The sequence below is a fragment of the Pelodiscus sinensis genome, chromosome 8, assembly GCF_052426305.1.
Source record: "Pelodiscus sinensis isolate ZL-2025 chromosome 8, ASM5242630v1, whole genome shotgun sequence".
In the NCBI taxonomy this organism is placed as follows: Eukaryota; Metazoa; Chordata; order Testudines; family Trionychidae; genus Pelodiscus; species Pelodiscus sinensis.
Genome location: NC_143059.1, coordinates 30,687,921 through 30,712,253, shown reverse-complemented (window position 1 = coordinate 30,712,253; position 24,333 = coordinate 30,687,921). Strand labels below are relative to the sequence as shown.

The following is a 24,333-nucleotide window of genomic DNA, read 5'->3' as shown; positions in this document are numbered from 1 at the left end:
CTGGCAACAGAGCATGATGTCACTGAAGGATTAAGTAGAAGAAGTTCTAGTTGTGAGAGAACTGAGAAACTCCTCTTCAGTTACAAACACTTTTAATTATACCAAAAGAAATGTATAATTGCTCACAGAATGTTCAGCTTTTTTGTCTTACTGCTTTTTCCCCAAAAATCAAATACCCCTAAAAATGAAGCTCCCCTTTTTCACATGGAACCCTATTATAGTTACCAAATCTTGCAACATTGGATTCCATTAGTTTCCTCAGTCCCTGGAAGTTTTGACCAGTCTCTCTGGAAAAGCTAACTTGATTGCAGTTGCTCAGGTAAGTGGGAAGAAATGTGTCTATTGGCTCTCCATTCTGGGTATCTTCTCTCAGCACACTTTTGTAATACTGGCTGAAATTCACCTTATGACTCTCAAAATAAAGGGACTCAGCTGTGACACTTATGGTGGCCCAGTTTTGCTTCTAAGGGACCATCCCATCTGGAGCATGAGCATCTCAGGGAAGAGTTCATGATAATGCAAATTCTTTTCCCCTTCTTGCTGTCTTAAGGATTCTAAAGGTCAGACCCAGAACATGTTAATTCTTTTACTGTTTCTTTGAGTGTGCCAATAGGATCTTGCACATTTCAGAGTGAGCCCTTTACAAGAGACTTCTCTTGATGGACTGTAGGAATTCATGTCCCACTACTTTTGGCGTCCTGATTTCAGTATATTTCCCTGCAATAGGTTCACTCATTTTTCATGTCAGTTAAAAGCAGACGCTTGTGTGAACCAGAAAGGGCTCTGGGCTGCCCATATCAGTCCCGGTCTGGCTCATGGAATGCAGCTCATTGAGAGTTGTAACCAAGGAAAAGGGAGGAAGGATAAATCCAGTCCTAGCACACATTGATTCCTCTACTGCTCCTTTGCCTCTGTCAATAGGATCTTGCACATCTCAGAGTTGGCCTTGTGCAAGGGAAGCTCGCGACCAGCAATAGTACCCTGTCTCCCCTTGCGAACAGTGATGCTTTGGTTCAGTGATGATTCAGAGGTTGTAAAGATTTCTCTGTTGGGCAGAACAATAAGAAAGAACATCAGAAGTTAGGAGACTTTAGAAAATACAAGATTGGACCCAACTTGTCTGCTCAAATCAGTCTGCTCCATTCTGATGGGCAGGGCTTGACAAATTATACAATCTACTCACCCGTGGTGCGTAGATTGTAACCTGGAAGAGCCAGTTTCGGGCGATCTGCGCATGTACAGAACAATCTGCGCATGCGCAGATCACTGGACAGTGCAGCTCGCGAGCAGATTCATACCTCACTCATTCCTTAAAAGTCTGATCTATTGGGATGTTATGACACATTCTGGCAGGTGTTTTTTTTAACAATGGGGATATATTGCCCCTTGAAATCATTATTCTATCCATGTTATACAACAGTGCTGTGAGTTTAATCTCTAGCACAGGTTAACTAACACACTCTAAGACATTTCCCAACATTTCACCACACTGGGCAGGGAAATTTTGCGGATAGTTTCATCAGTAATGCAGATGGGGCCTAACTGTTTCCATGGGAGGATGAACCACTGCTGTCTGAAGTGATCCTTCTGCTCCCAGCACCTGATTAAAATGGGCAAGATTCTTAGAGAACAAGTTGATCTCTGACACTTGTCTGGGCCTCGGGTGGAAGAGGCAAGGACTTTCAGGAAAAGCTGTGGAGAAATGAATAACTCCTCAAGAGTTTCACTCTTCAAAGGGCTCCTCTAATTGCCTGGTTTTGAGGTGTGACCTGTAGATGAGGTTCCCTTCATGTCCCTGTGGTATCACTGGTGTGGTTAAGAGGCCCAGGGCTATTCTATGGGAGCATGTCCATTTATTATTGTAAGTATTTCAGACAGCTCAGCTATATGCAGCCCTGTTAGTCTGAGTTAGTTCATAAGTCATGGGAACAGTGCCCCGGTGTCTGCCCCTGACGTCAAACAGCAGCAACAAACTGCTTGACATTTATTTATGTCAAGAAGGAGCAATGAAGGATTTATCAGCAGCAGCCTAAGAAAACAGTGATGTTATATCTGGGGTAAGATCAATACTGGCATTAGGCCCAGCAGTTACAGTACAAGAGAGGTTTATCACCACAGTCCTGTAAAAGACAGCCCGACATTCTTCTAGGCACAGGGCTCCATCTTAATACTCCTTAGGCTGACTAACTCTCCAGCATCATCCAAAGCTTTCTTTAACCCTTTACTGACCTCTCCTGATGGAAGGACTAATCAAAACCTGCTTTAAGTCCAATTCTGGACAACCCTTATCACACACAAATGAAACAGGGCAATAAATAACTTGATTCTTATTGGAAAGTGAGAAGTGGCTTTCGTAATGGCTTCCCCTCTTGTACCCTTAGCTTTTGTGTCCCTGGATATCTCAGATGCTCACGACAGTGTGGAAGGCCAAGCACTGCTGGAAGTAGTCAGCACTATTGTCAAAGTTTTGAACTGAGTTCTTGGTTCAGGAAGATGGGGGGAAATAGTGCATGATTTCCCTCCACACCTTTACTGCCACTGGAGTCACAAACTAAACACTATGTTTGGTGTGAGAGTGTCTCTGATGGGAGGAGTGCTCTAATCCCTGTCCCTGAATAGAAAACCACACCTAGCAGATCCTGGACTAGAATATCTCAGCTTACCTGTAAGGGAGCTGCTCCTCCCTTAGCTGCAGACACATGAGCACAGGACTCCCAGAAAATCTAACTGCTGTATCAAAATTGATTGAGGCTTCTGCCTCTGTCTGGCTTTTCACACTGGCTTGAAAGGAAGGGGCATCAATTTCTGCTGTGAAGTCAATGGCCAGTCCACCCCTGCAATGGGAAAAGCATAAATTCGGTCACTGAACACGGTGTCTGTGCAATCCTGGCACTCTACAATTTCATTATTTCTTAGCTGTGTGGTGCTTCCTGATCCTGAAGGAAGGGGAGGTGCCGAAAAATGTTATTTAAACCCATCTGTCCAGGTGAGGCTTTTAGCCTGATCTCAAGTACAGGCTATGGGAGCTTAAAGACAGTGATGAGTGACAGGTGTCTATGTTCATAGGGAGGCAGATCTTTTCAGAAGTTGCTAACTTCTTTTTGTGAGATCCCTGGTTCATTGGGGTAGGTTTCTAGGAGCGTGTAACAGGTGTAGCTCTCAGAGCTGACAAAAAGGTATAGGGGACACTATGCTGCTCCCTCACCCCAGTATAGAATGTGTACTGGTGTATTTGGTGGAGAAGTGACGGCTGAAGAGCATGGAGCTCTAGTTATCTCTGGCCAATCTATAAAATAGCCCCTTGGGGCTGTTACAAAAATTGGAGCAGCCCTAGATCTGTTCTATTTGGAGCAGCCCTAGGCTGTTCTAATTGACAGTAGGGGTATGACTAGACTACATTGCTCCGTCAATGGAGCCATGTAGATGAGTTTACTAGACATAGGAAAATGAAGCGGCGATTTAAATAATCGCCGCTTCATTTACATCAAAATGCCCACCACGCTGTGCCGATCAGCTGTTTGGCGGCACAGCGAGGCAGTCTGGACGCGCCGTGGTTGACAATGGAAGCCTTTGTCGACCACTCCAGTATGCCTCATGAAATGAGGTTTACCGGAGCAGTTGACAAACGCTTCCCTTGTCAACCGCAGCGCGTCCAGACTGCCCCGCTGTGCCGCCAAACAGCTGATCGGCACAACGCGGTGGGCATTTTGATGTAAACGAAGCGGCAATTATTTAAATCGCCGCTTCATTTTCCTATGTCTAGTAAACTCATCTACATGGCTCCGTTGATGGAGCCATGTAGTCTAGACATACCCTAGGTGCCAAATTCCTAAGTCTCCAACCAGAGTGTTCAGAGACTAAATAAGTTTTCTCTCATTTACCTTGTTTTGATGCTGGTTCTTGATTCTTGCTCCCATATATTCATATCAATGGTTGCAGAAATATCTAATCCAAGTGCCCCCTGAAGTTTAACCACGGTTTGCAGCCCCGACTGAAGTGGAATTGCCTGAAGAATAGGAAAAAAAGTATTTCTTTAGGTTTGAGAAGCACCTTTCTTGATCATAGATGTTCATCCAAAAATGCTCAACAGCTGCTGGCCCGTGGGGACACTGACTGTGCTGAGCTCCCACGCCGGCTGGCCTGGGCAAGGGAAGGCAGGATGGAAGCCAGGTGAGGAATCCACTTCTCAGAACCAACTCAGCCAATACGTCACATCCTTTGATCAAGGACACTCTTGGCTAGATTTGACACGCACATGAGTATCGGGCATGAGCAACTGATTGCAAGCTGGATATTCACTGAGCTGCAGTATACCATGGTGCCCGTTCACAGGCAGCTTGGATGCACACCATACGACCATTACCTGCTCATGATCCATCAGCAGGACATTCCCTTTCACCACGCTGGTTGGCTCTCCGCTGCTTAAGAGGACCTTGGCCATTAAATCTGCATAACCTCGGAAGAAAACAATTGGCCGTAACTGGACATCGAAGAAAATGGCGGACATCCCAGCCATCAGCTCCTGTTCCTCTTCTCCTTCAGTGCCACTCTCTCCCAGCACAGCATCCAACCCCTGGGCTTCAAGAGAGACCTAAAATACATAAGTGGAGAAAATGTGCTGCACAGGGCGAGGCTTTCTCCAGGGTTGATTTTCACTACTTCCATTGGGGAAAGCTGGATAAAAACACCCCCCTGCCTTTTGAGGGTAACTCAACTGATGTGCTGATAGAAACACTTGCATTGGGAGTAGTTAGTTTTACATCCATGTACTACTGATTCAAGTAACAGCTGCCCATGGGCCTACTGAATGGGAAGGTGATTGCATTTAAAGCCTAGTGAGCCTGGTACAAGACTGGCCTGTCTCTCGAGCAGTCATTTACAGCCAAGCAAAGTGATTGCTAAATACTATTGATCTGATTCGGTATCATTTTACACCATTTTGGACAAGTGCAAATAATACAGGTGTCATAGCAGGGGAGAATTGGGTTCTAGTATTTTATATTGTTTCTCTGAAGGATGTTAATTAAAGTAGAGAGGAGGGATGTCCACTGGTTAGGATACCAGCTGGGGACTTGGGTGACACGGTAAAGTGTCCTGCTCTGTCACAGTGATCTTGGGCATGTCCCTGAGTGCTTTGTGCCTCAGTACCCCATCTGTAAAATGGGAAGAATAGTAGCTACCTACTTCACATGGGTGTTGTGGGATAAATATATTAAAGATGATCAGATGCTTTGGTACTACAGTGATGGTGGGCATGTAAGTACAATAAATAGATAAAAATAAAAATTTCATTTATAATTAAGCCTACAGAGTGATTAGCACCATAGAAATCTTACACTATGTCTACACTCGCGGTTTCTTGTGCGAGAAATATGCAAATGAGGCTAAGCACGGAATATCGCTGAGCCTCATTTGCATATCTAATGAGCCACCATTTTTGCATAAGAGGCTCTTGCACCCAAAGCAGCTGTCTACACTGCCCCTTCTTGCGCAATGCCGTTATTCCTGAAATTAATCAGCATAACGGCATTGCACAAGAGGGGTTTTTTTGAGCACGAAGGGGCAGTATAGACAGCTGCTTTAGGTACAAGAGCCCGCAAAATGGCGGCTCATTAGGTATGCAAATGAGGCTTGGCAATATTCCACGCTTAGCCTCATTTGCATATTTCTCCTGCAAGAAGCCACGAGTGTAGACATAGCCTTAGAGGGGTTTCAGATCCACAGAAATCTTAGGGGGGGAGGGGCAGATCTCTTTGCATTGTGTAAAGCGTGGATCAGACCATGATGTAAAATTGTCTCTTACTAAAGCATGAGCATGCGAGCAAATTTCTCAGAATATGGGGGCACTCAGTAGCTTCCAGATTTCACCCAAGCTCAGGGTGACCTACTAATGTTAAAACTCCAATTGACTTTAGGGCCAGGAGTTCACTCAGTCTTTGCAATAGTAAATTTACAAACATCATTATTTATAACAGCAGTGTCTCTGCTCCAGTCTTTTTGAAGATGCCATGGGCTAGATCCTCAGCTGGCATAAATAGGTGCAACTTCATCAAAGTCAATGGAATGAAGTTGATTTACAACAGGTGAAGATATGGGCCCATATATCCATAGATGGAAGATGAAAAAAAAGTTGTTGTGTGGGACGTTTAGCCAAGTTGAGAAAATGTCAGTAGAGATACTCTTAAAATGTCAAACAGCAGGTTTGTCCTGGTTCCTACTTCAGAACAGTGAATAACACAGATAACAGCTAAGGCATTAAGCTTTCCATGTGTGACTAGATGCAGCTGATGTTCTGGAGGCTTCAGAATATATACATGAACTTAAATACTAGGAACCACCAGCTCTACAAGGAACGTGAGAGAGGAGATATTGAATGTGCTGGCATGATGCGGGAATTCCAAGTTCCTGCATGTGTATCTGCTGCTCAGGCATTTTAAAAGTGTTTCACCCTTGGGGACAAAAGCTAATAGCAGACCTGAGCTGCCTGAAGCTGGTGGCCATGGCTTTGTAGTAAGAAACCAGAGACGCTCTTCCTCAGGAGACCACTCTCAGTGAATAGCAGCTCCAGACTGAAAGTGGACAGCATGTCCTCGGTGACTGAAAGACAGAAAGAGGCACCAGCAAGGGGAGTTGTACAGCAGCCAGCACTATTTTAAAATATCCCACTACTGGCTAAAAGAGGAGGGACACACTGAAATTATCTGAATGGACAATAAAGAGCTTGGAGGCCTCCCATGTAATGTAATGGGAAGGTTTGAAAATGTTGGCATTGGAATTGCAGAGAAGACCAGTGTGGCCTTCTGTGTTCAAAGTGTCAAATTAGTGAAGAGCTCTGAGGAGGGTGCAGGGAAATTACCTTGCTATATAACTTGGTGGGTTCCTGGAAAAATCAGAGATGTATCTGGAGACTTTTACTAACCTTATTCAGATCACATCACTAGAATTCAATAGCTTCCAGGCTATGGTAGATGAATAACACCATCCCACACATAATCAATTAACAATCTGACCTAGGAGCTGAAATAAGAGGGATGCTGCAGATCTACCAGAAGAGTCAGAGGGCAGGGGAAGCAGGGATTATCCCCTGGTGTGGATCCCTCCCAGCAGAAAGGCTGTGGGTGTTCCAAATGGGAAGAGGTGGGGTGCAACTCTAGCTGGAAGGGCTCGGTGTGTATGTGTGTGTCCTGGCAGACAGAGAGAAGAGGACTCACAAGGAGCCCAGGTGTGGTGGAAGACACTGGAGTATGACATGGAAATATTTCCAGCAGAGACTGGTGTGGGGGATGGCCTGCTGGGAAGAATGGGGCGTTAAGGACTATATGCCCTGCGTGTGGTAGGGGTGTTGTTTAAGTAAGAGAACCTGATATAGAGTTACTGGAGTCTCTAAAAGGGGAAACTGAGGCAGGTTTATTTGGCAAGCTGTGGCTGTCCCAGAAGGGTGCTCCAGGTGGGGCTGTCCTTTGACAAGTAGTAGGTCAAAAACAGGTGTGTCTGGGTGATGGGAACAGGAGGAAGTGTTGAGGTTGAACAACAGCCTCCACACAAACCTATCAGCCAGATGCAGAGTGGCACTGATAGGCTTTGTAAGGAATCAAGAACAATGGCTCTGCCAGTGTGTGTCCATGTCTGACTGCTTCTGTGCCTCACTTCATAAAGGAGTCCTTGTGCTCTATATATGGAGAGCCGCTTTAGGATTGGGATGGCCCTACCACAACAGTTACTTTCCCTCCCATATCTTTCCATCTCCTTTCCTTTCCATTGCTCTTAAACTACACACAAATACAGGGAGTGGAGAAATAGCCAGTGTGCTTAGACATCTGAGAACACATACAGAGGACTCTCTGCACCTCATGTAAAATTTGGGACTGTCAGACAAGTTAAAGATCCCTTGTAACTCCCAGGACCCTTTGACAATGGATTCCAAAAGTAGGCTCTGCCTACAGGTCCTTTCACTTAGCCTTTTGAGATGAGCTTAAACATAATTTTGTCCATGTTGTCACCTGCCAATGGTCCCAAGAAAGAAGAGGAACTGCCCAGTTTGGAGAGGTAGTTGTAATTATTGATGTGTGGATCTTTCAGAATTTCTTTCATTGCTTTCCTAGGAGAAAAAAAAGTAGGAAAAGGTGTGTATGGGTGGGACAGAAAAAGAGGAAAATCTAGTGTCTGAATCTAAAGCAACTCAGAAAAGACAGCTGCTTTTTTGGAAGGTTTTATAGACAGGGCAGGAGATATGCACTTAATTATACATAATATAAAGGACACACTAAGAACAGCTTAAATGGCATGAAAATAGCTATACTTAAACACACTCCTTTATAATCTCTCTCTTCTTTTGTATCGCATTAGGGAGGGAGAAAATAGCTTAGTAATATCCCATATGGCATGGGCAACTATTAATGACATGTATAAGTTTGAGCCTTCATAGTGGTTATAATTAGTGGCTCTGCAGCACAAGAAGAACAGAAGAACAAAAGAACATGGAGCATGACAGAAGAAGAAAATGAGGGTGAGACAGTAGAGCAGAGTGGAATTATGAAGTGGTATAAAAGCCTTCCCTAGCTCAGGGTTTCCTGGGTCTGAGTGTAGTTATGTTCCTACAAGAAGAGAAAGTGATGTGCTAGTGCTGGATGAAGTATTCACACAGGCCAATCTTCTTCTATTATTGAATTATCTGCAAACTTTTTTAATGAATTAGTCTGTTACTCAGAATGATTTAAGTACTGGTTTCTGCCAACATATCCTGGCCTGTGAATTGCTTACAAATGACTTATCCCGAGTACTGCTTTGATTAACAGTTCTCTCCAATTTACTATTCAAGGGTGTAATAGTAATGCAGGTGACTGTGGTATTGTTTCTTTCCTGACTGGATGCTTTCAGGATGGCTATGCGAACACTCCTGTGAATAGCTGTTCACTGGAGCATTACAACACTTTCCCTTTCTGCATATATCTTTGTGAATGAAAAGCTGCTTGTTATAAATGTTTGCAGAAAATAAATGAAGAGATTGTGAATACCTTTGCACTGGATTCACTTTTTTACCCGAATAAATGTATTCAAATACATTGGTGTGATATATCATGGATTCTAAGTCTAGAAGGGATTGCTGCAAAAATCTGACCTGAGCTCCTGTATAACACAGGACACAGAGCTCCCCACAAATAATTTAACATAATCATTCAATCTTGTATATAAAAATGCTCCTGAGGGAGAATCCACCCCCCTCCCGTTCCTTAAATTTACATCTTATTTCTAGTTTGAATTTGTTCTGCTTCAAACTTCAGCCACTGGATCTTACTATCCTTTGTCTGCTAAATTTAAAAAGCCCATTACCAAATATCAGTTACCCATGTACGTGCTTACAATCTGTGATCGAGTTACCCTGTAACCTTCTCTTTTGTTAAGCCAAATAGACTGTGTTCCTTCACTCTACCACTATTTGCCTAGCTCAATAACTTTTGCATTTCAGTCAGCTGTTGATTTGTTGATTTTCTTTTTGAGAATCTGGAGAGTCTGATATCATTGCTCATATGTCTTGCAAACCTGGGGTTTGGCTTCCAAACACCTCTATGTTTTACACTGTCATTTTGGGGTTCCATATAATATTGTTTACTGCTTTCAACTGGCCATCACACAAGGAATAACACTGGACTGAGGCAACAAAGCTGGGAACGTAAATCAATTTAGTTTGCTTAAAGGAAAAAATAACAAAAAAGATTAACAGATGACCATGAAGAGAGAGAATGGTGAGGAGAAGGAAAAATGGGAAAAAGAAGGTGATGGAGTGACTCTAGAGGACAAAGGAAAAAAGGAGTTTGGGTCTGACTGACACTTAGTACTTTCCGGTCTCCATACTAACCAGGCTGGGTGATGGTAAGAATGTAAACTGGTCTGGATTTTCGAAAGTAAAAATGTTGACATTTCTGCTTCCAGCTGTCTGGTGGCCAGCAAGATATTGGTGAGGTCCATGGGCAAAGGCTCATTGTCCAACAGAATTCCAGCAGCAGACAGTCGACAGGTTTTTTCATAGTTTCTGTTTGTCTGATGGAAAATCCTCCTCATTGCCTTTTTCACCTAATATTAGGATATCATTATAATTTTACTCCTCACCATTCCAACACCACAAATACCATAATTGCATGTCACGCTACAATTTCATGTTACATTTTGCATGTTAGATTTTGGGCTTTGAACAGGTGGTCTCCTACTGTTTACAACTCCAAAAAAAAAATCAGAAGTATAGTCATCACCAGTGCTCTGCAGGGCCACTTCATGTTCTTAGTGTAGAAGAAGGGAGGTATGGCCTGGAGAATGCTGCCTCTAAAAGAAAGGTTGAGACCTCTAGAGATTAGAAAGATATGCTGAGATGTAGGCTATGGATAGACTGCAGGCTTCTTTCAGAAGAGATCTCCCGAAAAAACTTCTTCCGAAAGAATGCGTCCACACTGCCAAAGTGCATCAAAAAAGGGATCTGCTTTTCCGAAAGATAGCATCCATTCAGTCTGGACGCTATCTCGCATGTAAACTGTGATTACTATGGGCGGAATGGCCACCATGGCCATTCTGAAAAAACTCTGTAGTGTAGACATACCCACATGTCAGATTTAAAAAGAGTAACCATATATCACTTCCTACTGACTTAGGTTTTGGAGATGCCTATGAGCCACAAAGGTTCCAATTTCAGCTGCAGTAATATGCATAACAAGTTTCAGCAAATCCAGTCATCACATAGAGACTCTGCTATTTGGATAAATCTGTACTAGCATCTAAGCGTACACACCACTTATTCCTTCCAGGTTCAGGACAGAGGGACTTCTGGGAATAGCAGGTAAAGCTTAAGGAAGGATTTTCTCCCAGATGCACAAGCTGGAGATGTCTGGTAGTTATCAAGAGACTAGGTGAGAATTATATCCCAGGTACTTCCTGGGACACAGACACCTGGGCTGTTTCATGGAAGGCTGCTTTAAAAGAATAAGGAAAAGGTCTGATTCTAAGTAGGCTCATTCCATACCTCAGTAGTGATGTGCTGAGAGGAGAACCTTTGTAGGGCAGATACTGCTGTACCTGAGACTGCAGCAGACCCTTCCTCTGCATAATGCAGGAGGGTAGGAATGGTTTCAGGGAGCAGGGCATTCTGCAGGGACAACAGGTAAATGATTATCTCAGAGTTGTCCTCGGTCTCTCTTAATCTTCTCAGAACAGTTTCCATGCCAAGTCCTACTTCCTGTTTATTTGGAGGAGAGAGAAACAGAAGAGGGTGAAAAAGGAGCATGACACAATTTTCAAGATGCCATGGGATAAAAGGGGAGGTCTAAAAAGAATAACTGGAGTCAGGAAACCTACCTGCAATCCACACAGCTTCATCCGGCACAACTTGCCAGCTAGTGAGCCAATGACAATTATCCCTGTTTCCCAGATGGCAGGGTCTAACTCCTTTCCATTCAGCTTATCCTGGGAGAGCGGGCGTAAAAAATTAAGGCAGGACAAGTGGGAAGAGAGAGAGAGAATATATTTTAGTTATTACCCCACAGGGTTTATTGAGCGAATCTCTCCAGTCTTACTCTGACCTGCCTTAGAGGTGGCAATTCATGGCCTAGTCCCACAATATGCTGGTTTCCATAGCAGGCAATTAAGTTTTACTGACTGCAGCTCACTGATATAAAGCCATGCTACACATTTCCTCAGAATGTTTATTCCCATTTCAGGTATGCACGCACAATGCTTAAGTTGGCATTTCATCATTCTCCTTTGCAAGAGCATTATCCTGCTCCACTGAAGTCACTGAGAGTTTTCCAATTAACTTAATCAGAGCAGGATGAAGCCCAAATCCAGTAGCCGGATTACCAAAGAGCAGAAGGGGAGAGAGGAAATGACTTACTAGCACCAGGTGCAGAAGTTCTTTTGAGGGCCGAGGAGAGAAGGCTGCAGCATAGAGAAACTGCTCCAGCAGGGGCGCTTGCTTTTTATTGCTAAAATCTAGAAATTCAGAGAGCGCCGCCAAGGAAGCTGTTGACTGGGCAGCCACTGCAGCATCAATGAAGAAGAGACTGGAATGAGAGGAGAAAATGGATTATGAGCACTATGTACAACTGAAGATGGGGAGATGGGACCAGATCCTTCACTGGTGTAAACTGGTATAGATCCATTAAAATCAAATGAACCCACACTGATATACCAGCCGAGAATATGATCTCTTGTCCCTGTTTCCCCTGATTCTACATAAGGAAGTAAATTCAGACTTCCACTGATGTCAGTGAAACTGCACCCACAGACATCAGGACTAATTTTGGCCCAGAAGCTTTTAAAAAGTGTGCTGGGTAATTCCAGCTCGCTGTCCAGTCTACCTAGTTAAACACCCGCAGCAGCTTCAGTTGGATACATTATAAACATGAATAACAAGCTGCCTTTCCTAGAGAAGCTTTCCTCCATGGGTGAGCTAATTTGCAGCAGCTGATGAAGTGGAACCATATATGTAATCACATGTAGATTTCACCTACCACTAAAATGCAACCACCTCTTGGGTGGAAGGCAGCAGCCTTTAAAAGCACACACTAACACCACACAACAGTTCAGGATAGGAAGTGGAAAATGGCATTGTCCTGGAATTACTGAATGGGATATGTAGAGCAGGGCGTTTATATGGGGCACGTGATTCTGAAAGATTCACTAGAGCATTTACACTAAAAATGTGCTGAATGTGCATCAAAGACATCCCAGTGGCTTATGGTGCCTTGGAAGCCGATGCCACATCCTTAAAACAAATGGTCCTTGATCTTCAGACTGGTCATTTGAGATGATGGGAATGACAATATGCCCTTTTCATATCTGCCTGAATGAAAGGTAGTTAATGCTTAAAAATGAGTCCAGAAACTGCCCACTGCACAGGTGTCAGTAGGAAAAGCTGCAGCCTTTTCTGGAAGGACAGTCACTGCGGCGGGATTTACTTACACCATCTTCTCCGGAGCTTTCCTCAGCAGCTGGAGGACATCCCTCTTCTTGGCATCCCGCAGAACGTGGATGAACCTGTGGAACCACCATGTTGTTGACGACTTGGAGACATCCATTTTGACTCTCTTGTTACCAAAAGTCTTCAAATAGCTTTTGAGCTGAAAACAAACACTCATCATATCAATCACGGCAATTGTACATAGGTGCCACAGCAAGGGACAAAATGGACGTAGTATATACACAGGGATTATTTCACCTATCACTGAAAAGCGGCCGTCTCTGGGATGGACACTGGCAGCCTTTGTACAGTTTGCAGCAACATAAGATCCACATATTCAGGACTGGTAACAAGAGTGCCCCAGCACTGCATGGGGAATTTTGGAAGGTAGAATATTATGGTCCAGCTGGAATTTGGCCAGAGCTAATAAAAAGTTCCATGAGATGCTTAATGGCCATTGACAATCCGTCTCAAGCAGCAAATGGTTCATCATTTCCTCTTCCCCTGGCAATATCAGAGTGGGGCTCTGATTAAACAGTGACTCAGAGGGAGGAGTACTACCTACTGCATCAACAGCAATTCTTCCTTCTGCAGTGTCTTGTACTGACCCTGTCCAACCCCACTTGTATTACGTGGGCTGACAACTTCAAAGTGGTGGGGCTCCAGGCTACTAAGTACTTTTGGGGCTCTTGTACATTTCAAAGGCTGAGGCGCTGCAGGGAACATGGAGCTAGCAAGGGAGTCCCTGCTGCTAGTAGGGCTCTTGCTACAGCTCAAAGGCAGAGGCGCCCTTATAGACTATATAGTCAGAGGAAATCCCATCGACTATTTGATTAGTTAATTAATCTAAATTTAACAACCCAACCTCTGACCAGTCAGTAAGTGAGTTCATAATAGAGCAAAGGGCTGGTTTTGCCTTTGGAGCAACCTGACATAAGACTGAAAAGTTTGTGGCTAAGATCAATGACTCCATCCATAAAATTACAAAGCCAAAGAAAATGCATTTAAATGAGCTGGTGTACAAAACATGTGTTGCAGTGTAGACATGAGAGGGAATCTTGTGCTGTGCAGTGACAGTTTAATAGCTGTGGCTGGAACAGTGAGAGACTGGAATGCTATCATGAGTCTGACCACTTTAATAAGGCAACTTGTACAAGGCATGGTCCAGTGGATAGTGCACTGGATTGGGTGTCAGAAGATGTGGATTCCGATCCTGACTCTGCTACTACACTGCTGTGACCTTGAGCAACTCTCTTCACATTCCTGCTTCCCCTCCCATACTTGTCTGTTTCAGCTGTAAGCTGTTGGGGCAGAGGCTGGCTCTCACTATCCTTTTTATGGGGCTCAGCACTGCTATAATAGAAATAATGTTTAACAATCCTTTGTATAACAAGTAGTCCTGTGGTACCTTCATCTGATGAAGTGGGTTTTACCCATTAAAGCTTATGATTCTATATATTTGTTAAGTTTCTAAGGTGCCACAAGACTACTCGTTTTTAAAATTACAGACTAACATGGCTACACCTCTGAATCTTTGGTATGAAACTTTCAGTAAATGGTTCTTTCCATCTGTGATGCCTACTGTTTGGGTGCTATTAAAGAACCCATTGCACTTCCAAAAACAACAGCATGTAGCCCCAGTATCCTAGGCCACATTTCCTTTCTCAGTTCACTAGTTTTAATGTCTATGGCTCTGTGTGTTATTACAAAGTACTTAACAGCAGCCAGGTTTATCCAGACTCCATGGCTTTACTCAGAGAGCCCTTTACGTCAGTGCTGCAGATGAACAATAACATTTTGAAACTGTATGTGGAGCTTTGGGGACTCTGCATAGCACTATAATCAGATGGGGAACAATGGAAAATGGTAAGAATACCTGACATACAGTAAGTATTTCATGTGCCTACTTGGCGCTGTCTGGAGCAAGTTTCTATGTTTCTCCCCGTGGGTACACTAGAAAAAGCATCTTTACACTAGACTTTAGAAAGAAAATTCTTCTGCAAGTGTTTGGAGCTACTCACCGATGGGCACCGCATGCAGGTTCTCCTGAAAGGCTGGCTAATTATGCTTATGGGATGGTGCTTTTCCAGTATGCCAGCCAGAGCTTCCTGAAGGCTTTGTCCAGGAGTCTCTGCAGGACCAGGCATTGAAGAAGACAGAAGTTCAAGCTTCTGTCTAGTGAGAGAAAAGAGGCTCTTGAGAAGGGTTTCATCTTTTAACCTTCCCTTTGTTCTGGGGCTGGTTAGGACATGTACTGGTATGAGTATGGTGTAGCTTATGGTGAAGTGACATGGACCCAGTGGTAAATGAAGGGGATTTAGTATTGCAGATGGGGCAAGGGAAAAATGAAGAGGCAGGTAGCTAATTTTGGGTGTGTTTGTACTTCTGTAGACTGAACTGGGATTATCTGGGAGACTGATGAACTAGAACCGTCCTGTGAAGATGAAAAACAGAATGCAGACAGGTCTCCCTGGTGGCAGGGTGGCCTAGTGGTTAAGTCCTGGAATTAGCTGGCAGAAAAGGGTTGCAGAACCCTGATGCTGGTGCCCCAGCCTAGAAGCTCTGGCCCAGTATATGAGAAAAGTCCTTCAGTTTGGGGCGTGGCCCCAGAGTCCAGATTTTCCCCTTAGCTGGGTTCTAGCAGGTTTCCCCCTTTGTCCCAGGGGCAGAGTCGGAGGCTTATTTTCTCCTGTGACTGGCCAAGTGGACCGGTTTTGGTTTCTGCCCTGCAGACAGCAGAACCACACTCCTGTCTCCTTGCTGGTCAGCCCCTAACTGAGCCAGGCTCTTTCCTTTTATTCTCCCTGCAGGCTTGGCATTGGCTACAGGTAAAGCGGGGTTAGCTGAGCCAAAAGGCTTTATTTACCCCCTGTGATGCCAGGCCCTCCTCTCTTCACTCCCTCCCACGGAACATATAAGTCCTCCTACTGGAACAATTATGTCCAGTGAGCTTAGTTGGTATCTCACACCGTCTCCCCACAACCCACATACAAGGGTGTCACACTTGCACAAGAGGAGAATCTCTCCGTGCTACCGAATCTGGTAGGCAGACATTGATCCCATTCCTGCCTGGAACCAGCACATCGCTAACCTGGAAATGATCTTGGTGCCAATGGAGGACTTCAAGGCTGGCGAGACCAGGTGGCTTTCCTCTGAGAGCACTGACTGGATGAGACTTCCTTGTACAGAATACAAGCTTTTGCTGGTGGCTTGCCACAGAACTCTGAAGATCTGTAACCAAATTGAACAAACACATGAACTTTTCCCCACTCTAGTCCCCTCTTCTCCTTCCAGTGTCCCTCCGTCCCTTCCCCATTTTGTTTCTAATCGTTGTGCTTATGCATTTGATAGTCTGACCTTTGAGCCTAGTGGATGAAAGAACCACCTTCTCCTAGAACCACAACACACTTTGACCATGTCATCTGAAGAATGACTCCAGTCATCTGAAGAAATGGGCTGTGCCCGAGAAACCTCGTGATACCATCTACATGTTTTGTTAGTCTATAAAGTGCTACCAGATCATTTGTCGTTTTGACCATGTTGTCAGTTTCTAGTCAGTAGGGAAGGTGCCTAGCACTGAACTAATAAGAAATGTGCTTGTGGGGCTTGAGGTGCATGGCTAGAGCAATGTGAGATCTAGGACTACGATGGCAGGGTGCTGCATTGTATATAGAGGCATTATTGCAGGGGTAGGGAACTAAGACCCGGGGGCCATATGCGGCTCTGGATCTGGCCCCTGAGGCTCAGGACTCCCCCCAGCATTGAGGACCAGCCTCCCCACCATCCCACCATGGGGTTAGTGCACACAAAATCTACTATCCTGAGCTCCACTAGGCTCTGGTGTGCTAGGAGAATGTGTAGAGTGTCTTTCTCCTTCTCAGTAGAGGGTCACATCAGTGATGGCTTGTTTGGGTTGTGATTTTTTGTTTGTTTGTTTTTCTTTTCACTTGTGTGGGGCCCCCAACTGATTTTTCTATGGGTCAAAGGTCTCCAACTCAAAAAAGGTTCCCCACACCTGCTTTCTTGTATGGACTCCAGGACTATGATGACAGAGCATACTGCAACTTGAGGCCGAAGTGCAATAACAGTACTAGGAGGCGGTTCAGGACTGGCATAGCAGAGGGGACAGCAGATCACAAGCGAAGTACAGAGACAGAATAATTTAGGAACCCGCAGCAGGCATACCAGTGATTGTTGCAGGTTAAGACTGGTGTCTATTTGTTAAATTGAGCTGGGATCTAGTAGCACTCTATGAAGGTCTGCTTCAAGTTACAACTGAGGTGCACGGAAGAGCTGTGAGGTGGCACATCCTTGGAATAGCTGGTCACAGTGGGGAAGGCTGGCTGAGTGGTAGAAGGGCAGGACTAGGACACTAAGGGTATGTCTAAACTACATGGCTCCGTCGACGGAGCCATGTAGATTTGTTTTTTTGGCAAAGGCAAATGAAGCCGTGATTTAAATGAGGAATAATGGGGCTGCCGACAAAGGGCTGTGATGTTGGCAGGGGAGCGTCCAGACTAGCGCGCTGAGCTGACAAACAGCTGATCAGCTGTTTGTCGGCTCAGCGTGGCAGCCATGTAAATTTAAATGAAGCCGCGATCATTTAAATCGCGGCTTCATTTGCCTTTGCCTATCTGTCTAATCTACATGGCTCCATCGATGGAGCCATGTAGTCTAGACACAGCCTTAGAGACACTTTATCTGAGAGCTCAAGTGCATTGGAATAATTCTGTAGGAAGGGAATCAGAGACTGGAACAGTGAAATTCAGTTCCTGCACTGTGGGCTGGCAGAGCCATCTTCACCAACCTTGGGGGGTGCAAATCAAGGTTGTTCTCGCACTTCTACTTTCATGAACAGCAGAGTCATCTTAGACAAAGCTGATAGTTACTCTTAGGGCATTCTCTGGGTATTAGTAGGATCTGGCTAATCCCTTTGCTTCTACTAGATACATGACTCCCGCATACATGACTCCCACAAGCAATTTTCTGTAAGTGGAACAACAGGCTGTAAGAGGAACATCAAGCTGCATGGGAGGAAAGGGTCTTCTAAGACACATCTGGTACCACATTCAGCTCCAGAGCACTAGAGAGATGTTCTCTGTCACGTTCCCAGGCCATGGCTGAGATTAGCATGGAGGAACAGTAACACCTAGTGGAAGGTTCAGTGTATTACAAGTTGTCATTGCCAAAGGCTTAGCTAAAAGAAAATTAGTGACACTTTCTCATGGTGAAAATAGCTGAAAGGGATTTTGGACTATAGGGGGAAAAATTACGCTCTGGTGTCAACCAGCCTCTACTCACTCATGTATAGCGCAAGACTGTACAATCAGTGATCTAGGAAAAGGACCTGAATGTGGGTTTTGATACATAATTGTGCTTAGTGGTTTTGAGCTATGGGCAAACATCCCAGGGACTATATTGAGCTCACCAAATACATTTCACTTTTGTCTTACTCCATATTTGAGCCCTGATCTCCAGAGATGAACAACAAAATACTTTAATACAGTGCCTCTCTTATGCTTTGGGTGGCTTGGCTATTCCTTTTAGCCATCAAGAGACACATAGTGCTCTTTGCAGTCACTAGCTAAACAAATGGGAAATGAATGCCTTGCAAAGCAATACAAATGGATTCTGTATGGCATTCCATCAGCCTCTGTTGACAGCATTACAGATCTGACTGTCTACTTGTCTGTCTTCAGCTCTCTTTCTAGGTAACTCCCTACTTCCTTTGTTTCATATCACACTTCTGCTCACTGAGGGTTCGTCTAGACTAAAACTTCACTGTGTTCAGGGAATGCCTGTGCTCTTCTGCTTTTTTGTTTGCAGAAGTTCAAACACTCTCTTTCGGAAGCCCTGCCTTCCTCATTCCACGAGGAAGAAGGGCTCTTCTGAACGAGGGGGATTTTCCGAAATTTGGCCCAGTGTAAATGGGCCAAATTTCAGAAAAGCCTCTTCCAAAAAAAAAAAAAAAAAAAATCGGAACAAGCTATGAAAAGTGCGCTTTGCATGTCGCGTAGCTTTTTCTGAAAGAAAAAAACTGAAGTGTAGACCTAGCCAAACATTCAGACAATCTTGATAAATATCCTCATCCCAACCCTCAACATCCTTACAATTAAGGGATAGATACCCAGAAAAGGGAGAATTGTGGTTTAAGGAATTAGAATTGATGCTATAACATCTTTTATAAACGGTGCATAAATATATTCCTAATACACGGTGGCTACGTCTAGACTGGCATGATTTTCCACAAATGCTTTTAATGGAAAAGTTTTTCCGTTAAAAGCATTTGCAGAAAAGAGTGTCTAGATTGGCACGAACACTTTTCTGCAAAAGCACTTTTTGCGTAAAAGCGTCTGTGCCAATCTAGACGCAGTTTTGCGCAAGAAAGCCCTGATCGCCATTTTCGCGATCGGGGCTTTTTTGTGGAAAACAATACTGTGTTGTCTACACTGGCCCTCTTAAGCAAAAGCATTTGCACAAGAGGGTTTTTGCCCGAACGGGAGCAGCACAGTATTTCCGCAAGAACACTGACAATCTTACATGAGATCGTCAGTGTTCTTGAGGAAATTCAAGCGGGCAGTGTAGACAGCTGGCAAGTTTTTCTGCAAGGAAATACTTTCCAGTCTAGACGCAGCCAGTGAATATGTCTAGACTATGTGGTTCTGTCAACGGAGCCATGTAAACTAGTTTACCCGCCATAGTCAATGAAGCGGGGATTTAAATAATCCCCACTTCATTAAAATAAAAATGGCCACCGCACTGTGCAGACAATCAGCTGATCCGGCAGAGCACGGCAGTCTAGATGCGGATTGGTCAACAGGGGAAGCCTTTGTCAACCGCTCTTGTAAACCTTATTTCATGAGGCATAAGGGAGCGGTCGACAAAGGCTTCCCTTATTGACCGATCTGCGTCTAGACTGCCGCGCAGTGCCGAATCAGCTGATTGTTGGCACAACACGGTGGCCATTTTTATTTTAATGAAGCGGGGATTATTTAAATCCCCGCTTCATTGACTATGTTGGGTAAACTAGTTTACATGGCTCCGTTGACGGATCCATGTAGTCTAGACATACCCAGTGTGACCAAATCATATTAAAGTGGCAATGTGAGGGGATCTTCTGTGGATATAGAAAAGCCTTATTCTGTAGCAATGTCAGTCCAATAATAACGCCCTGCCCACAGGTGTCCTGTGAAAAAGTTAAGGCCAGAGAGGGAAAACCTCCAGGGTTAGTGTACTTGTTCGCAAGGCCATTCTCCAAGTCAAAAAGGGAGAAACAGCAGAAATAATCAAAAGTGAATCCAGGCCAAAAATGTTGGCTCCTTTGCTGAGCTGCACAGTGACCCAGTGTGAAATTCTTCCCCCCATCCCTCCAAGAAATGATACACTTGCTGGACTTCACCATCACCTCTCTGCTGCCCTAAGCTTCCTTCACAGACCTCTGAGAACTTCAGATGCTATCTGAACACCTGGATCATTATCTGGAGGATTTTTTATGAATGGGGGAGTCACAGAGGAAGAACAGAGCTGCAGGAAACAGCTAGGTTTGCTTTGTGATGTTTGTACGAGACACAGTGACTCCAGTGAATTATAAGAATAGTAGCTATGCTTTGCATCTGTAGATTTCAAAGCACTCTACAAACGTGGGTCAGTATCATTAGCATTATTTCACACGTGGAAGACACTGGGTCCTGATCCTGATCAGAATTTCCATTCACTCAATGGGAATTATTAGATATCACACACACATACACCCCCCTGGCAAACACACACACACACACACACACACACACACACACACACACACACACACACACACACACCCCTGGCAAATCTGTGTCCTCATAAATTTGGCCCTCTCTGGTCCATTATTTTCTCTGGGAAAATGTGCCATGTTTACATGTAAATGGCCTTTCCTGTATAAATATTCCTGTTAGGTCACACAAAGTGCAGTCCTTGCCAGTGCATATTTATAGTGTACAATTCACTCTTGGTATAGGCAGGTGTAAAGTCACTAACACCGGTAGAACCATGCCTAATTTTATCAGGTCTGATTTAGGAATGTAAGAGGTTAGCCAGTTACTCAATAAGCATAATTGGCCAGCTTAACTGGTAACTGGTTAACCTGCCCTGCCAGAGCAGTCTCCCACCTGCAGCATGGGCCTGGCCGGCAGGCCCCTGTTTACAGTGCAGTGAGCCATAACAACCCTGTGGCTGCAGCACAAAGTGGCAGAGCAGCCCCCAACCTGTGGCGCGGGCCTGGCTGGCAGAACCCCAGCCATGGTGTGGCGGACCTGAGTAACCTCCCACCCATGGCCCAATGGTTAACTGGTTAAAAGACATAATTTTAATCATTTAACCAGTTAACTATTTGAATGGGTTTTTACACCCGTAGTCTGAATGCCTGAAAAATTCTAGTGGAGCTTCTGCCACTTCCATTGTCACACTGTTGCACAATCCAATTGAATTTCAATGTTAGCAAACATTTCTGGATACCCAGTCTCCTTTGCTCCTTTTGCTTAGGACAATCATTTCTTCTGATTCTGCTTTAATTCTTCAGTAGCCAACAAAACTTGGGCAGAAGCAAACCTAAGAGCTTCAGAAGTGAGCTCTTCTTACTTTTCAAAACTTTCTGTAAGCCCCTGCATGAAATGATCAGAGTGCACTGAGACAGTTTACTCTAAGAACTCCCTGGAGTTACTGACTCTATGGAAAGATCTGGAGAAGACTGCAGTATGTTTAAATGGAGGGTCACTAGGGCAGGAGCTTTCTAACCCATCACCATCAATGTAGGAATGGACTTACTTTGTTCACAGAGGTGAATCCAAACTTTGGCCTTGTACAGCTGTGCAGATCTTTTGTCTTTACAATGGAGTCCTTAGAAACATCATATGAGACTTGACAGCTCCCAGAAACATCCTCCTAAAGCCAAACAAATATGAGAAATTGTGTCATGAAATTACAGTGTTTGAGTAGAACTTGTGGCAAAACAAACTACAGTTCACTGTACATAAATGGTGCAATCTAATTGAAACACGTTATGTAGAACATTTGCACAGAGACAGGGCCATATTTTAAAAATAAGGCCCCAAAACCACACACCTATCACAGCTAGCATAGTTACTGAAATAGAGTGTATAAAATTAGACAATTGCACACCCAAATAAATGTTTGACATTTAAATCATAGCATGTAAACACAAAAAAAGGCATGAATATATTAATGGAAATTCTGAAAAACATTATTGTAAGAGGCATTAATTGGCACAGGCATAATAGAAGAATGGGTTTGGAGAAGGAAAACCCTCTCACTCCAGAAATGGCTTTAGTAATGTACTAATATTAGGTTTCTAAACTATTTTTCTTGAAAACAGAACTATATTCTGTACCTACCTCAGTTGCTGTCCCAGAATGCAGCTGGAATTGGAGGAGACTAATGAGACCTCGTTTCAGATCCAAGACCAGGGGCCTTCCTCCTCCATCTCCAAAGATGCCTTCAACCTATAAGGAGACATTTATGATGTGTGGGGGAGAATCCCTGATACTACTGAGAAAGGGGTAAGAACTCAGCATGAAGATATAGAGGCTACGTCTAGACTGCAAGCCTCTTTCAAAAAAGAGCATCTAGACAACAAGAAGATTTTTCAAAAAAAGCGGCTTGCTTTTTCGAAAGAGAGTCTGGATGCTCTCTTTAAAAAAAAACCCTATTTTCATGTAATAGTGCCTTTTTTTGAAAGATGACTTTCGAAAAAAGGCGTTATTCCTTGTAGAATGAGGTTTCCCGCTGTCGACAAAACTGCCAAGTTCTTTACTGGCGACAGAACGTGGTGGTAGTCTAGACGCAGGTAAATTTTTTTGAAAAAAGGCCACTTTTTTCGAAAAAATCCTGTAGTCTAGACACACCCAGAGATGGCATGGTGATGAACATGATAATGAGAGAATTCCCCTCTCCCCAGGCTCTCAGAAGGTGAGGGGGCGGTAAGGAGAACTTAAAGGTGGGACTTCATGGGAAATGAGAAAAACATTCATTATCCTATCACTGCACTAATACTAGGCGACAATTTCACTGCTAATACTCTTCTACCTAAAATATTGCCCTAGTGCCACTACTGTTGACCCAGACTGCTCAAGCCTATTGAGTTGAACAGAACTACCACACCTGGAGCCAGCAGTTTTGAAAGGCTTCAGATGAAAACTGATATCCCTGACTAGCACAGGTTTAATTTCACAATAAATGTATGGCCGGGGAATCTTTTATAAAAGAGAGGCCTCCCCTCTTTGCACACACCACAAAGCAGTGTCAGTTCTACCTGGGGTACCTGGAATACTGCTCTGCTGTGAGCACTGACAAAAGAAATCAAAGTAACATTAATTTGTCCTTATTCTATGAGACAGTCACAACTGTTAATAGTAAATGTAGGACCAGTGCAGGAACAGTTACCGTAGACCACCACAATGTGTAATGATCGACAGAGTAGCAATCGTAGGACTTGAGAAGTGTGTCTGTACTTCCCTACAAGTCACAGTAGAGATGAGACGGTATGGCAGGGGTGGGCAAAAGGGCCTCTGTGGGCCGGATCCGGCCTGCCAAGCAAGCTGATCCAGCCCACAGAGGCTCTGGCGCTCCACCCACCCCCAAGCCCTCATTGGCCTGGGGTGGGGGGAAGCCACACACTCCTTGCTGGATAGGGGCAGGGTGGGAGGAGACTTTGCATGCTCCCCCACCCCCCAAGCTAATCAGGGCTTGGGGGCGGGGGGAGCGTGTGAAGTCTCCTCCCACCCTGCAAGGGGCTCAGCACTTAAAGTCAACCACCAGCTGCTGCTCAGCTAGTGGTTGACTCTAAGTGTGGTGCTCCCTTGCAGGGCGGGGCCAGGGAGTGAGAGACTTCACGTGCTCCCCCTCCCCAGGCCCTGATTGACCTGTGGGCAGCAGGGGGGAACACGTGAAGTCTCCTCCCACCATCAGGGGAATGGGTACCTAGAGGGAATTGCCAGCTGTTCAGAACAGCTGGAAGTTCCCTCTGGGGGGACAAAGACTTTGTGCACTCCTCTAACCCCAGACCAATCAGGTGGAGAAGCACGGAAGTGTCCTGGCCTCGCCCCTTCCTCCTGAGGCCATGCCCCTTCCAGGGCGGCCCAGCGCCACTTCAAACATTTCTGAAGTGGCCCCCCAGTCAAAAATTATTGCCCACCCCGGCCGTATGAGTAGGGCAGGTGTAAGAATTCTTTCAAGAGTTTGTTCAAGAATTTTCTTCAGTAATGAGCTTATATGTAGCAATGACTAATACTCTTCTACCTCTAATTTGCGCACTCCTTCTACCACTGCTGTTTGGGACATCCACCTTTGATTTCTCTAGTCTAGTCTAGTCTAGTCTAGTCTAGTGCCCATAGTAC

The 24,333-nt window shown here is 44.6% G+C and overlaps 1 protein-coding gene across 1 annotated transcript in view; it reads right to left on the bottom strand.

Annotated features, from left to right (window-relative positions):
* Positions 1 to 75: 75 nt before the first annotated feature.
* Positions 76 to 24,333, bottom strand: part of LOC102444059 (microsomal triglyceride transfer protein-like) — a 32,995-nt gene continuing 8,737 nt past the window's right edge. Inside the window, exons 4-18 of the mRNA XM_006122788.4 lie at positions 22,333 to 22,440; positions 21,746 to 21,862; positions 16,035 to 16,174; positions 14,965 to 15,118; positions 12,946 to 13,103; positions 11,876 to 12,044; positions 11,341 to 11,448; positions 11,009 to 11,221; positions 9,857 to 10,071; positions 8,001 to 8,098; positions 6,476 to 6,597; positions 4,364 to 4,591; positions 3,882 to 4,006; positions 2,664 to 2,834; positions 76 to 1,045 (exon numbers count right to left, since the gene is read on the bottom strand). Coding sequence (XP_006122850.4) covers positions 895 to 1,045; positions 2,664 to 2,834; positions 3,882 to 4,006; positions 4,364 to 4,591; positions 6,476 to 6,597; positions 8,001 to 8,098; positions 9,857 to 10,071; positions 11,009 to 11,221; positions 11,341 to 11,448; positions 11,876 to 12,044; positions 12,946 to 13,103; positions 14,965 to 15,118; positions 16,035 to 16,174; positions 21,746 to 21,862; positions 22,333 to 22,440 — 2,277 coding nt within the window. The 3' untranslated portion in view covers positions 76 to 894. The remainder of the gene's footprint in view (positions 1,046 to 2,663; positions 2,835 to 3,881; positions 4,007 to 4,363; positions 4,592 to 6,475; positions 6,598 to 8,000; positions 8,099 to 9,856; positions 10,072 to 11,008; positions 11,222 to 11,340; positions 11,449 to 11,875; positions 12,045 to 12,945; positions 13,104 to 14,964; positions 15,119 to 16,034; positions 16,175 to 21,745; positions 21,863 to 22,332; positions 22,441 to 24,333) is intronic.